The sequence below is a fragment of the Melanaphis sacchari genome, unplaced genomic scaffold, assembly GCF_002803265.2.
Source record: "Melanaphis sacchari strain LSU unplaced genomic scaffold, SCAv2.0 Contig1945_pilon_pilon, whole genome shotgun sequence".
Lineage (NCBI taxonomy): Eukaryota > Metazoa > Arthropoda > Insecta > Hemiptera > Aphididae > Melanaphis > Melanaphis sacchari.
In genome coordinates, this window is record NW_020270945.1 from 3,100 (window position 1) to 18,930 (window position 15,831).

The following is a 15,831-nucleotide window of genomic DNA, read 5'->3' on the forward strand; positions in this document are numbered from 1 at the left end:
TCAGACAAAACACCGAATTATAACATCTTCGTACTTTGCATTCAATAAAAATCAAACGTTGGTTTCATACATGCCAAAAAAAAATAAAATTGTTTTAGTTCTTTCAACAATGCATTTTGATAAAGCAATCGATAAAAATACAAATGAAGCAAGAAAGCCGGAAATAATTACTTTATATAATGCCACCAAAGGCGCTGTCGATAACATGGATCGCATGACAGAAAATTATTCAGTAGCTAGAAAAAGTTTCCGGTGGCCATTGACAGTATTTTATTCTATGCTAAACATCGGAGGTGTCAATGCTCAAATAATATATCAAGAAAACTGTCTACATAATAAAAAAACACGTCTTGATTTTTTGAAATGTTTATCTCGAGAATTGATGAAGGAGCAGATGGAATACCGCTGCACTATAAAATCATTACCAAATGAAATAAAAACTAAAATGGTAAAATATGGATTTAGTGTAAATGCTACAGAGGAATTTCAACGGTTTCGAAAATCAGGTAGATGTTCTTTTTGTGACAGAAATAAGGACCGAAAGACAACAAAAGTATGCACAAATTGTGCAAAACTTATTTGCCGTGATCATCTCATAGAAATGTGTCCAAGCTGCTGTGAAGTAATGATATAAAACGAGAAAATACGAAAAAACTAATATTAAATATAATGTAAATGCACTTCTATAATTTTTTGTTTTAATAAAAAAAAAAAAAAATTAAAAAACATAATTTTGTATCTAACCATTAAAATGCACTTAATGTAAAAATTTAACAATACATATAATTTTAAACAAATAAATACAGTTGTTAAAAAAATACATACGTTTTGGAAAATTATTACCCTGCGCGACCAAATGTGAAAAAAAAACCGCGCGACCGATAGAAGGTTAATAATATAATATTAATTCATACAACGCTACCTATTGGCAGCTATTATAAATAAAATTTTAGTCACCGAAAATCCCTATTTCATTGTCTATCCGTCTATTCTAAAATCAATGGTATTACTAACATTACGCGTCGTGAGCCGTGATAGAGGGCGCGATTAAAGCGGCCCTACACGATCAATAATATTGCTCAATAATCGTAATATTGCGTAATATTATTGACGGTCTAGTACAGGAGTCGGGAACCTGCAGCTCTTTAACATGCAACTTGCGGCTCTTTGGATAATTATCAATATAGATATATCCGTAAAATATAAATTATATTATACGTTATTATAACGATAATAATTCTAAATTTCTCAATAATTATTTATTAATCTTATCGCACAGTTTTATTGTGTTTATAATATGTATGTGTATGTTCTATCTATTTTATCTTTATTTCATGGGTCGGGAATGTTTTCGATGTTATTTATTAATCTTATCGCACAATTAGTGTTATTGTGTATATAATATATATGTGTGTGTTCTATTACAATCGACTATCATTATTGGGTAGAATACAAAATTATATTAGTCGATACGTGAGCACGGTCCTCGTCAGGTCAATTCAATCAGTGCGACGTTGTTCGGTATTTTTTTCTTGTGCTTTTTTTCAATAGAGTTATTTCTATAAACTTCGAGATGTCTACAAACAAAAAACATAAAATTGAAGAGGAAAATAGAGGATTTAGAAGTGAGTGGACTGATACTTATGCATTTGTCCCGAACAACATGGAACAACCAAAATGTCTTATTTGTGACGAAAACTTCAAAAACAATAAAAAATCTAATATTGAACATCATTTTTTATCTAAACACGATTCTTTTGGTAAGATGTACCCAGCTGGAAATGAAAGAAAAACAGCAGTGGCCGAGTTGATTCGTAAATCTCAACAATCGACATCTAAATTTAATAACTGGTTGCAGTCGGCGTCTAATTTGACTGCAGCTAGTTTTGTTGTATCTCTCGAAATCATGAAATCTGGAAAACCGTTCACTGATGGAGAATATATTAAAAAATGTTTTATTGGTATGTCAGAACATCTCTTTTCTGAATTTAAAAATAAAACAGAAATAATCAATAAAATAAAGGATATTCCGTTGTCGGCAACTACTGTTCGTAATAGAGCTGTTAGAATGGCTGAAAATGTCACAGAACAACAGTTTTCCGATCTGAAGTCATCACCTGTATTTTCCTTAGCTTGTGATGAATCAGGTGACGTTAAAAACATCGCTCAACTCACTTTAATGGGACGGTATGTTTCGTCTACTGGTGTTCATGAAGAATTACTGGGTTTACTACCGCTCAAAGGACAAACTCGAGGAGAGGACATTTGCACTGCAATTACAGAATTTTGTAAAGAGAAAAAAATCAATTTAGATAAGCTGATATCTCTTTGCACTGATGGATCACCAAATATGGTCGGTAAATATAAAAGATTTGTTACTCTATTTGGCCAAAATGTGAAACATGAACTACTATCTTTTCATTGTATTGTTCATCAAGAAGCTTTATGTGCTCAAACATTTCCAGTTGAAATTAACCAAGTCATGGCACTAGTAGTGAAAATTATTAACAAAATCATAGCTTCAGCTCTGAACCATAGACAGTTTCGTGCATTACTTGATGAAGTTAATGCCCGATACAAGGATCTTCTAATGTTCAATAATGTACGTTGGTTATCGAGAGGGGCTGTTTTAAAGCGCTTTACAGATTGTTTCGAACCCATAAAAGATTTTTTAACGAATAAAGGCATCAATTACCCCGAATTGTGCGATGATATGTGGCTACTAAAATTGTATTTTGCTGTAGATTTGACTTCATCTCAAAATCACTTAAATAAAAAGCTTCAAGATAAGGGAAATACAGCACATACACTTCTGGAAACTGCTCTTTCTTTCGAACAACAACTTAAGCTTTTTTCTGAAGATATTGACAGCGGAAATTTTGATCATTTTGAATCTTTGAAAGAGTACACGGACAGCTCAGGTTGTATTATTGATTTGGAGTATTTTAAATCGGCCATTCAATCCATGAAAAATTCGTTTAGTAGACGTTTTGAAGATTTTCGAAAATATAAATCTACGTTGAAGTTCTTGACATTACCACTCATAGCGGAGACTGGACAAATTAATTTTCCATCGTTGCCATCTGTCAACAACAGACTACTTGCATTGCAATTAATAGAACTAAAAACCAAAGATCTTTGGTCTACAAAATTTGAGAATTTGAAAACGGATATTGAAAATCTGGAAAGGGAAAAAGGATTTTTAGCTGCGAACCATAAATGGACGGAACTCGCTAAGTGTCAAAAAGAAGAGCAAGTATCTTGGCTACTTTCAACTATTGTCGAGTCTTGATCATTGCACACATTTGATACTGTACTAAAATATTAAAACTCTAGTAAAATTTAAAATTATGAATAAAAGTACGAAATTGATATATTTACTTACATTCTTTCATACTCAACATTATCCAAAAATGACAAATGACCAGCTAAAGGCCATTTTTTTTTGGACAATATGGCCGGAGATCCAGTACCAAGTTTTCTTTTGTGCCTCATGTAGGTATCACGTATATTCCGCCATCGATATTTGCAATCCTCAGCTATAATAAATATATAATATAATATGAATTAAAATATTTATTCACTGAATATATTCTGAGCTTAACCTTAACTATTATATTTGTGATGTTCTAAAAATTGTTAATCTATATATACTTACATGATCTACCAACTACAGTTGTAATATTGTTCCAACATTTATTTAAATATCCATAGTCTTTGTGTTTTTCGAGAGAGCTGTCATAAATAGCGCGTTCTTTCTCTACTTCAACAACTAAAATTTCGTCCTCGTTGGGCAAAAATTTTGACATTATATTTTTTTGGCATAATTATTTTATATTGCGTTAAATAACTAATAAATTAAACAAAAATCAGTCATTGCGACTAGTCGTTGCGTTCAGTCGTATGCGGCTAGTCCTACATAGGAAACCGTACCTTAACAGTTTTCGCGGTAATATAATAATAATGATAGTGGTATCTACTCGCGTAGGGTTGTTCTTATATCAATTCACTATTCGGATTTCAATCTACTGACTGACCACATCAAAATACTAGACTTTTTTTTAAAATTATTTGGTCATTAGTTTTATTAAGCTTTAAACAATATTAACAACAGAAAAAATGAGTAATTCAAGAAGTAAGAAGATATTACGATAATTAGTTGCACCTAATAGTTCTGTTACATCAGAAGCTAGTTCAAATATTAAAGTGAATGCTCCTGACAGTGACAACAATAAACTTTTAAGTGAACTTGAGAATTACAATTTTAATTTGTATATTAAAAGTATTGATCAATTTATTATTCTTGACGACAATGTAATTAAATTTAATGGTAATAATAGTTTTGTTGATTATAATATTGATAATTTTAACAATTATGATGATACTCGTGAGCCAGTTAATTTAAAGTCTAATGTAGAAAACTATCATACTACTACTACTATATCATCTAATGATGAATATTATGTTTTAACTCCTGATAATGAAGAAAGTCTGGAAGTAGATGTTGTTATGCCAGTTTCCCTTACTAATAATAATAACACTGATTGTAATTTAGACAATGATGACAATGTTAATAATTGTATTACTAATCCCATAACAAATAGAAATGTTTTATTTGCTGACAATGAACCAAGTCCAGAAGTAGAAGTTTTTGGGGAAAAAAAAGAGAAAGAAAGATGATCGTTTTGTTAATAAATTAAACAGAGAAAAGGGGAAAAGCTATAAAAAAATAAAGCAAGATAACACTTTTGAATTAGTTGCACAAAAGGAAATGAAACCAAATTTTTGTTTAGATAAAAAATGTTTAAAGAAGTGTTCCACCATAACTGAGGAGGAGAGGATAGTTATTTTTGTTAGATATTGGAATGAATTTAATCATAATAGAAAAAGGGATTATCTACATAGTTGTATGCATATGCAGGATGTCAAAAGAAATTATGTTTCCCATGCCAATAACCGATCATGTTCTTATAGTTACTCTGTTGTTATTGATAATGTGAAAATAAAAGTTTGTAGAAAATTTATTCTAAACACATTGAATATATCTGAAAAGCTGCTAAGGTATACTCGAGATAATAAGTCTGACTTATTTTCTACTAAGCCAGATAATAGAGGTAGACAACCTTCAAAAAATAACACACCACTTATCCAAATGGAGTATGTTGATAAATTTATTAAAACGTTGCCAGCTGTCCCATCACATAATTGCAGAAGTTCAAGCAATAAAAAATACATAACTAATGATTTCCAAAGTTTAGAACATGTATACAGGGTTTATTTGGAAGATTGTAAATTAAATAATATTTTAGGTGTTACCAGTGGAGTTTTCAAAAAAAGGTGGAACAGTGAATATAATATTGGAATTCATATACCAAAAAAAGATAAGTGTACCTTCTGTGAGGCATTTAAGAATATGCAAAATAAAAGTGAAGAAGATAGGATTAATTATCGATTGCACATAGAAGAAAAAGAGTATACAAATAAAATGTTCATGAAAGACCGGGATAGAAGTGGCCAAAATGGTTTTCTTTGTTGTTCTTTTGATTTGCAAAAAGTCTTAAATACACCATGGGGAAATAGCATGTTGTTATTTTACTCAAAGAAACTAGCTTACTACAATTTGAGTATTTATGAAAGTAAGACCAAAGCTGGTCACTGTTACTTATGGTCTGAAGTTGACAGTAAACGAGGAGCCAATGAAATTTGTTCTATTTTACATGACTATATAAAAAGCATCGATGATAAAGGTTTGTTCCAAGAAGTTGCCCTATATTGTGATAGTTGTCCTGGCCAAAATAAAAATCATTTTATGTTATCAATATTGCATCATTTTCTTTCTACTTCGAAAAATATAAAGTGTTTAACCATAAACTATTTATTACCAGGTCATTCATACATGCCAGTCGATTCTGTACATGCATGTATAGACAAAAATATTAAAAAGAAAACTGTCTGGGCTCCATTTGAATGATCCACTATCATAAGAAATTCCAGAATAAATGTCCTTATAACACAATAATTTTTAAACATACTAATTTTTTGGACTGGAGTGCTGTATCAAGTGCCATGTTTATAAAACAAAAATTAAAGGACTCAAATAACGCTATTGTTAGGTTCAAGTCAATAAAAAGAGTTGAGTTATCCAAACAGAACACTGATGTTTTTAAAATAGCTTATTCATTGAAACTTAATGAAGACAATTATTTAGAGCTTCTATCTGTGAACATAAATAATCAGAACAGATTGATCTGAATCTAAATATCTGCAACTTCAGTGTTAAATATTTCAAAACCTAAACAACTATATACATCAAAGCTTCCCATTTCAACATAGAAGTACAAAGATTTGAAAAAATTATGTGACAAAAAAACTATTCCAGAAGTCTACCATGAGGAGTATTTAAGTCTTCCTTTCAAAACTACTATTATTGATCAGTTACCCGAAACAGATGAAGATGATTGATCAAAACATGATCTCAGTTATTACATAGGTGTGTTATATCCCGTTCTAATTTAGTTTTTGGTTCGGTTGTTTGTTTGGTAGTGAGTCTTCTCGAGGAAAGAAATCACAAATACAGTTTTGGTTGTTAAATTACTTATTAATTTATTTAATGAATAACCTTAAATTTTTCACTGGAATACAAACGTCTTGTTAATACTACGGTTTGTGAACGACTGCCTTAAGAAAATATGCTGGCGACGGATGTCGCATACACATCGAAATGGCTACGACACGATTGAGCATAAAACACCTTTTTTGCGACACGATTGAGCATAAATTGTCGGCGCATCAAAGGAAATTGAAATACAAAAGAAAACCAACACGATTGAGCATAAAAAACTCTGCAATGTTGCCATTTTTTAATTTTGAAATGTATTATACAAAAAAAATGTATTTAAATAATTATAATAATTCAAAATATAATATAGTACATAGATCTGTTTGATAATAATAAAATAATAATAATAATAGTTATGACTTATGAAAATAATAAAATCAAAATATTTATAAATAGAAACTATAAACGCACTTATACGAAACGCACTAAACACGACTATAGGTGATCGAACACTGATATTAATTCTATAATAATTTTGGAATTGAATCTTAATTATCTTATATTTTCCCCCGATGCTAAATATTTGATACGGAACTAGTTTATTTATCGATAACATTGTCGATAAAGCTGAGGAGCTCGGCTCACGGCTCGCGTCAGATATAATAATAATTGGTGTAATACGTAATACGTGAAAATAATAAATTACAAAATTTTGGCAACGTGAATTTGGCAACATCGCATAAAATATTCTATGCTCAATCGTGTTGCTAAAAAGGTCTATGCTCAATCGTTTTATGCTCAATCGTGCTTTACCGCATCGAAATTGCTTACCTGGTGTATTCTTATTACTAGGCCTGGGATTTGTATGTAAATACATATTTTTAGTGAAACACGATAAATTAATTATTGCAAATGATAAATTCGTTTCACGTGATTTGCAATAAAATAAGACATATTTTATTTTACATATTTTTACATATTTCGTCATAAGTACATATTTTTACATACTTTGTAAAATTTTCGATTTTTTTTTTACATACTTCGTAAATTTTGACAATTTTGGTGGTTTAGTAATATTTTATATTTTATTTCGATAACGGTACTCGGCAAATTGTAAGTGTATAATGCATATAGGAAATAAGTAGGTTAAAATAAATATTAATAACTTGATTTTAGTTTATCTTATCTGTTCAATAACCATACCTTAATGATTTTAGACTATACCTTAATGTTCAACAATTATTTGACAAAATATATTTACGAATTTACAACAGTACCTATCAGACTATCAGTTCTTGTGTTCACATGGTTGTGAAAACATCTTTACATTTCGAGTTATAAATTTTAAATTATAAACTAAAGACTTAATAATAAATTAGTAAATAATGCCTTAAGTAGCTCGATCTATTTCAACTAAAATTTCAAATGTTATCCGTGATTTTCCCAACGAAACTTTTTCGAGTGATAATAATGTACTTTACTGCAATGCATGTGATATAAGTGTTTCAACTACTCAAACATTTATTGTATTTCAATTTTTCTTAGTACATATTTTTTATTTTATACTACAATATATTTTGGCAATTTTAATTACATATATAAGTACATATTTTTCGTTATTTATTACATATAAATCCCAGCCCTACTTATTACTAACTAAGGGGTTCTTAACACCCCCGGGGTAAGATGCAAGATCATCACCCTACATTTACACAATTTCGGGTGGTGATTTTCCATGGGGTTCCGAGCATGTTTCAAATAATATGTCTTCATTTATTTTTGGTGCTATTTCCGTTTCTAATTGTCTTAACTTAATACAAAATATATTTTTCTTTCTTAAATATAAAAATAATAAAATAGAGCTCACGGTGATAACTGTTATCATTATTAAAATATATTTGATGTAACTGTTTGAAAATGAATTTTGAAATAAACTTAATGATTTAGAAATTTCCGTTAATTTATTTAAATTGTTTTTTATAATTGGAATTTGTTTTGGAGATTGGGAGTTTAGCATCTAGTTATCAATTAAATGTTCCCATTTACTCAAGTCCGTTGAGATGTTCAAACTAGGAACGTAATTTACAAGCATCTTCGAAATTATTTTCCTATTTGGTTTCAATTTAACTTCGTCATCGACCGTGTTAGCTTCACAATAGTTATCTAAGCTTAACATTCCTATACAATTTACTTTTTCTATTATTGGGTTTGTCATATTTTAACAAGTGATTAAAATATTTTCATTATTTGTTACATATATCCAAGTATTCTTATTTTCTAACTTATGCCATATATTATGATTAAATTGAACATACTCTACATTACATAATTTAGGGATTGTTTCTGGATTACGAAATAACATTGCTTCACATGAATCTTTTACATTTTGAATAGGTTGATCGTGGTTACAAATAATTGCATTTGTTATGGTTTTACAATTTTATAATTGCTGAGAACTTAGCTTTATATAATGCAAACGTGACTTATCTATTGCTACATAATCTGATGTAGGTTCTATAATTATGTAAATATTATCATGTATCTTAATAGGTAAAGGTATAGATTTATACATTACAAACTTAAAGTTATCAATTAATGGTATTTCTATTATAAATGTTAATACATCTTCTACATAAACTACATTTATTTCGCCTATTCGTAGTAACTCCGACACACCTTTATTAGACAAGTCTACTGGTATACCTAGGTCTATTGGTAGTATGATTTTTATTTCTTTTAATTGTTCTGTAAACATTTTAAAATCTATTAAACTGGGATGAATTGAACCTTGCAGGGCTGAATTCACTACATTAACAAGTTTTCTGTTTCATATGCAAACTGAGCTATAATCAAATTCACAATCGTTAATCTTTCCATAATAGCAGTCTCGAATTGCATGATTCATGTAGATTTTTGCAGGACCCCCCCATTTTTTTAATTGTTATGAGAAAATAATTCGTGGTGAATTTCATTATGATAACTTACCTCCTTCCCATGCCGCAAGAGGGATGAAAATTGGTGAAAAAGGGTAGTTTTAAGGTTTTTTTAATTTAATTCGAAAAATATTGAGCTGAGCATAAAGATACATAGAGCTTTAATTATAGCTCTAAACATTTTCTATAAAATAGTTTTATATAAAATTTCTTGTAAATCTATTATTTTCGTAGTAAAATAATAAAACACAAATTATTTAATTTATTAGGTAAAATTGATTTTCTTACGATTATTTCAATATATTTATTAATTAGTTTTGGATAATAGATAATGGATATTAGATTTAAATAAATATTTATTAAATAATAAAATTTATAAAAATTGAAGCTTCATTGATTTTTTGGTAGCTTCTGGATAAGTTTTTCTGTATTTTTGAATAACCTTAAAAAACAAAATTAATTTTTTAATTTTTTAGTTTTATAATAAATTTGTTTTTACTTTACTAACTTGTAATAAACATTGCTTTTGTTTTTCGTTTTTAGTATATTTTTCATTGAACTCTTCCATTAATTTTACACCCCGTTCAGCAGTATCATTCACTATACGCAACGCATCAATTACTTTTTCCCGTTTTGGTAAAAAGTATTATTCTTCCATTCAGTTGAATCAGTTTCCAAAAATGCTGTATTTATCCCAAGTCTTTTAAATAATTTTGGAGTTTGTTGATTTAATAAATAATCTGGAAACTCCTTTGTTAAAAAGTCTCTAACGTTTTCTATTTTTAAAATTAGTTTATTTTGAATATTTTCTTCTTCTGCTCCTTCTACATACTTTTGTTTCATATTTTCATACCCAATTATTTTTATTGCAATTTTTCTTCTTCTTTCAGATGAAATTCGTTCATCAAAAATAGAAAATGCTATAAACTCGCTACTGAGGTACCATAAATGCTTTAAAAACTTTGTTAAGCATGATGTAGCTATCTGTTCATCATCAATCGAATATGTATATAATCTACGTATTAAATCAATATCGTTTAAAGGGGCCTCACTAACATTCATTGCCGTAAACCATGATTTGATATATATTTTTATAATGAACGCACAGATTCTATAGATAGCATTTTCTTCTGTTTTTGTTAATTTAAATTCTGATCTGAATAAAAACATCTTTAAACAATAAATAGCTTTAGCCATCCACCTTGCTTGATGATACGCACCAGGTTTGCGAATAATTACTCCACCTGGTGGTGTTTCACCGAAAATAATAATAACAAGTTTCAAAAATTCTTCATAGTCATCTCTTGGTTGTTTTTCTGTTAGCATTTTGAAACAAAAAAACAAGATTTCTTGACGCACTGGTAACAGAATATTTTTTAGTTTTTCATTTGAACTCCATACAAAAATATTTTTGGTGTTTATTTTATTCCATGAATTTTTAAAACGCTTAAAAAGTGCAATATCTGGTCCGGATGATACGTGTAATCTTGTTTCAACTATCGCCGCTTGAAGAATCAACTCAAAAATATGATGACGGCATGCTAATTGAAGAACATCTCTTTCCAGTCGTTGTTCTAGTAGAGCACAAGCTCCATTTAATCGGCCTGTATTTGAAGACGTTGTGTCGAATACAAATCCTTGAACTTTATCAAGTAATGACCATATTTCAAGAGTATCGAATATAGCAGATTACATTTCTAATCCCGTACTGGATGGAATTTGGGGAACACCAAGAAGTTGCTCAAAATTAAGTCCTGTTACAATAATGGGCAGACGATCAACTTTTTTGTGTCCTCCGAAGTCAGAAAGTAATTTTTCATCCCAGTGAACAATAACAAAATCTACGTTTAAACTTAAAAATCAGACCGCACTTTTTCAGCATTTATTTCTCTTATACGTTGTCGTGCATTTTTTATAGACGTTCGGTTAATTATATAATGGGATGGGTCCAAAGAAACACTTTCAATGAACGCCGAAATAAATGTACAGCATCCCGATCACTAACCTTGAAAATATAAATTAAAACATACCTACCTATTTCAGTATACTATAATAATTGTTTTAAAATAATATTGAATTTATATTTTTAACACATACAAAATACGTTTTGTAACCTACACTAACCTGATCTTAATAATATTGAGTTAAAATGATCAATTTCTTTAAATATTTAAAAAAATAGTTAAATATATATTATATACTGTTAGATGTTAATTTTTAGCATAATACTTAACGTCTTTTTAACGTCATATAATATAAATTTTAAATACCTATAAAAGATAAATTTATATTAATAATTACTAACCTTGCACTTATCTAATGCTGCACAAAGCTGTGTTGTCAGGGTACAACACGATTGCGAACGTTTTACCTTTTTTATAACACGATTGCGAACGAATAACTCTTATCAGAGAATTTTTTTTTTAGCCGAAAATCGAACGATTGCGAATGTTTTTTTAGACAACGTTGCCAAGTTTATAATTTCTGAATATTTTAAACATTTATTTATTTTTAACATTTATTAATTTATTATAAACATTTTTTTTTTTTTTTTTTTAATATGAACTATTGGTATTAATAATACAATTAAAACAATAACTCTTCGTTACAAACTAAAATAAAATTATACAATTGGTATGTAGCGTTTAAAATGTTGATTAATTAAAACAATTTTCGTTGTATAATTATTAATAATACTGTTACAAAATGTACTTGTTAATTTTACGTTATAGAAACTGAATAAAAAAATAATATAATATATTCAAAATACTAGTTTTAAAAATACACATGTTAGTGTTACGTTAGAAACTGAAAAATAAATAAAATAATACATACATACATAGATCTGAGTTCTGAATAAAAAATAAAATAATACATAGACATTAGGGTGGTCCTTATTTTTAAACTTTCAAAATTTCAAGCCAGGTACCCGCAATTTTGTTCATTATAATGAGTGATTGATTAGGACTAAATTTGGTCATGATGACTTACCCCCTTCACGTGCCTCAAAAGGGTTGAAAATTTTCCATAGAGGGTAGTATTGTAGTTATGTGAATTTAACTCAATAACTATAGTACTTAGCGCAAAAATGTATAGAAGATTAATTATGTATTTTAATATTGCGCATAAAATATATATTTACAAAATTTTTTTAAGTCTGTAATTTTCCAAGAAAAATAGTGAAACACGAAATATTTTATTTATTTTGCAAAATAGATTTTTTACATTTATTCAGGTGTATTTGATAAAATATTAAACATAGAAAAATATATTTTATAAAAATCGAATACAATTTAATTTCCTAAAAACAAAATAAAAGGTGATTGTTAAATTTTGCAGTGGAGTGACCATTGTATTGTAATAATATTTGGATTATATGATATAATAATAATAATTTTTGAAATTATTATCTTTAGCAAAAACATAAAAGGTATAGTGGATTTATCATCATTTTTCAGTAATATCAATATTTGTTTGGCGATAACCATGTATTGAAAATTATTTATGACCACTTTACTTTATCATTATCAATATCGGTGTCGTTAAATACCTATTAGGTTCCTAAATTAAATTAGCCAAAATGTTTCATTTTCTGTTATTCAACGAGTGTTCAGCGGTGAGGTTAAACGTATAGTAATTGTGGTAGTGTTCATTGTAAAATATTGTTTAATATTGTTTTACATAAAGTATAAGTTTTAATTTACATATTTAATAATGCCAAGACAATTAATATTCTTGGTCGGTGTTATGAAAAACCAAATAACTGGTAGTAAGCTTCCATCAAAAAGAGATATTTTGAGTGTTCTCTTTTACAATATGCGTATAGTCAAACTAACATTACACGATAGCGCTAGTCTTGTGTTTGACGAATGTCAAATTTTTTGGATAAAAGCGCGTATACCTATTCAAGATCGATCAAATTGTGTTACAAAAATTAAAAAACTCTATGATGAATGGAGAAAATTAGATAAAAATAAAAATAGAATTACTGATACACAAAAAAAAATTATGAATACGTTTGAAGACAATTTAAATGAGTTATTTGACATTGCGCATAGTAATGCATTAAATACTATAAAAATTCACGAAGATAAATTATTTTTAATAAAACAACGTGAAAAAGGACGTCATGGATGCATGATGGGTATAGATTCAAAATTAACCAGTCTTGAATTTCGAAAATGCTATTTAGAAGAACAAAAAGTTAGACAGAAAGAAAAACACGAAATTGCGTCGAAATCACCAGGTAGTTTATATAATTATAGTTTTAAAATTAATGTATAATAATAATTTTAAAGCAATACTTTCAAAAACAATGTTTCTAAGAACTTTTTATATTACAGTTGTGTCTATGGACTATATATCAGATGAAAACTTCACTGATGAAGAGGAAATTATAAATATTGAAAGTGTTGGCCCGTCAAAAATCAAGCGAGCAAGAAAGGAAATTATAAACCACCGTTTATCGGCTGCATTAGACAAATGTAAAATAAGTGACCGAGATGCCGTTCATTTACTTACAGCTGCAGCTGAATCTTTTAATGTCAATACTAGTGAGTACATAATTAATAGATCTTCAATTAAAAGAGCTCGAGAAAAGCGTCGTGAACAATTATCTGAAGCTATAAAATCTAATTTTTTAAATGTAAATCTACAATATTGCGTTGTGCATTGGGATTCAAAATTACTACCCGGCTTAACAGGAAGGGACACAATAGATCGTCTCCCTGTGATTATTACAGCTCCTAATGTTGAACAGTTATTAGGAGTTCCACAATTATCATCTGGGAGAGGGAATGAAATATGTTCGGCTGTATATAATACTTTAGACGATTGGTGTCTATTAGATAAAGTAGAAGCTTTTGTATTTGATACTACTGCATCAAATAGTGGCCGTCTAAATGGTGCATGCGTTCTTCTCGAACAAAAGTTAAATCGAAATATTCTATTTCTTGCTTGTCGTCACCATATTTTTGAAATAATTTTACAAGCTGTTTTTGTTACATCAAAACTATCTGTTATGTCTGGACCTGATATTCCATTGTTTAAACGATTTAAAAATAACTGGGTGAATTTAGATTTACGTAATTTTCATACATGGACATCACATCCAGATGTATTTGAAGAATTAAAATATGTAGTAGATGATGTTTTATTATTTTGTACAAAAAGAATCGAAGATAATTATCCAAGAGATGACTATAAAGAATTTATAGAACTTATTATGATATTTTTGGGGAAAACACCTCCACGAGGAATACATTTTCGACCACCTGGTGCTTACCACTTAGCCCGATGGATGGCAAAAGGAATATATTGTTTTAAAATGTTGTTATTTTATCAGCAGTTTAAGCTCTCAATAATTGAAAAAAGAGGTTTAAAAGAAATATGTTGTTTCATTGTAAAATGTTATTTAGAGGCGTGGATATGTGCTCCCGATCCAATTACAGCTCCACTTAATGATATAATTTTTTTAAAAAAAATAGTCGATTATACAAAATATAATAAAAAAATAGGAGAAGTAGCAATAAAAAAATTTATTAACCATTTGTGGTACTTAAATGATGAATGTGCAGTATTTTCTTTATTTGATGATCGAATTGATAATAATACTAAATCTAAAATGGCAAAACGGATATTGGAAATAAATGAAGAAGGTATCAATACTGACGATCAAGAAAAAGACTCTCAAAAAAAAATTGTTTTACAATTTGATGACGTTCAACATTTTTTAAATAAAGATCTTCCATTGGAATTAATATCAAATAAATCGATACAGTTTTTTCAAAGATTTCGTATTTCTAAGGACTTTTTACATAAGGATCCAAGTTTATGGAACATAACCACCGAATATAAAGAAGCAAAGGATGTTATAACTACATTAAAAGTTGTCAATGACAGTGCAGAAAGAGGTGTGAAATTGATGGAGGAGTTTAACGACAAATTTACGAAACAAGAGGAACAGAAACAATATGTGTTACAGGTATTTTTTTAGTATTTTTTGATCGTGGAATAATTAGGAATTTATTAAAATTCATTATTTATAATTTTAGATTGTTCAAGATTATAGGAAGCAGTACCCGGGATTCAGTCGTAAAGTTTTAAAACAAACCTATAACAAATAATTAAAATACATTTGGATGTAGAAAATATGTTGTATAATAAAATGTGATAATTAAAATAAAATGTTATTATAACTTCTTTAATATTAGCCTAATTTACATAATTTACTATTACAAATAACATTTTTTTAGGAAATTAAATTATATTCGATTTTTATACAAGACATTTTATTGTATGTTTAATATTTTATTAAATACACCTAAATAAATGTAAAAA

The 15,831-nt window shown here is 28.5% G+C and overlaps 3 protein-coding genes across 3 annotated transcripts; all 3 read left to right on the top strand.

The window, feature by feature from the left end:
• The first annotated feature begins 205 nt into the window (after window positions 1–205).
• LOC112592795 lies at window positions 206–634 on the top strand. The gene has a single exon (XM_025336945.1). The coding sequence runs from the start codon at window positions 206–208 to the stop codon at window positions 632–634; it is 429 nt and encodes a 142-aa protein (XP_025192730.1).
• Window positions 635–1,765: 1,131 nt separating this feature from the next.
• Window positions 1,766–3,292, top strand: LOC112592797 (general transcription factor II-I repeat domain-containing protein 2-like). The gene has a single exon (XM_025336946.1). It carries the CDS (start codon window positions 1,766–1,768, stop codon window positions 3,290–3,292), a length of 1,527 nt encoding a protein of 508 aa, XP_025192731.1.
• An 11,818-nt stretch (window positions 3,293–15,110) lies between these two features.
• Window positions 15,111–15,617, top strand: LOC112592798. Its single transcript, XM_025336947.1, has 2 exons — window positions 15,111–15,475; window positions 15,546–15,617. Exons 1-2 carry the CDS (start codon window positions 15,116–15,118, stop codon window positions 15,615–15,617), a joined length of 432 nt encoding a protein of 143 aa, XP_025192732.1. The 5' UTR covers window positions 15,111–15,115.
• Window positions 15,618–15,831: the final 214 nt, after the last annotated feature.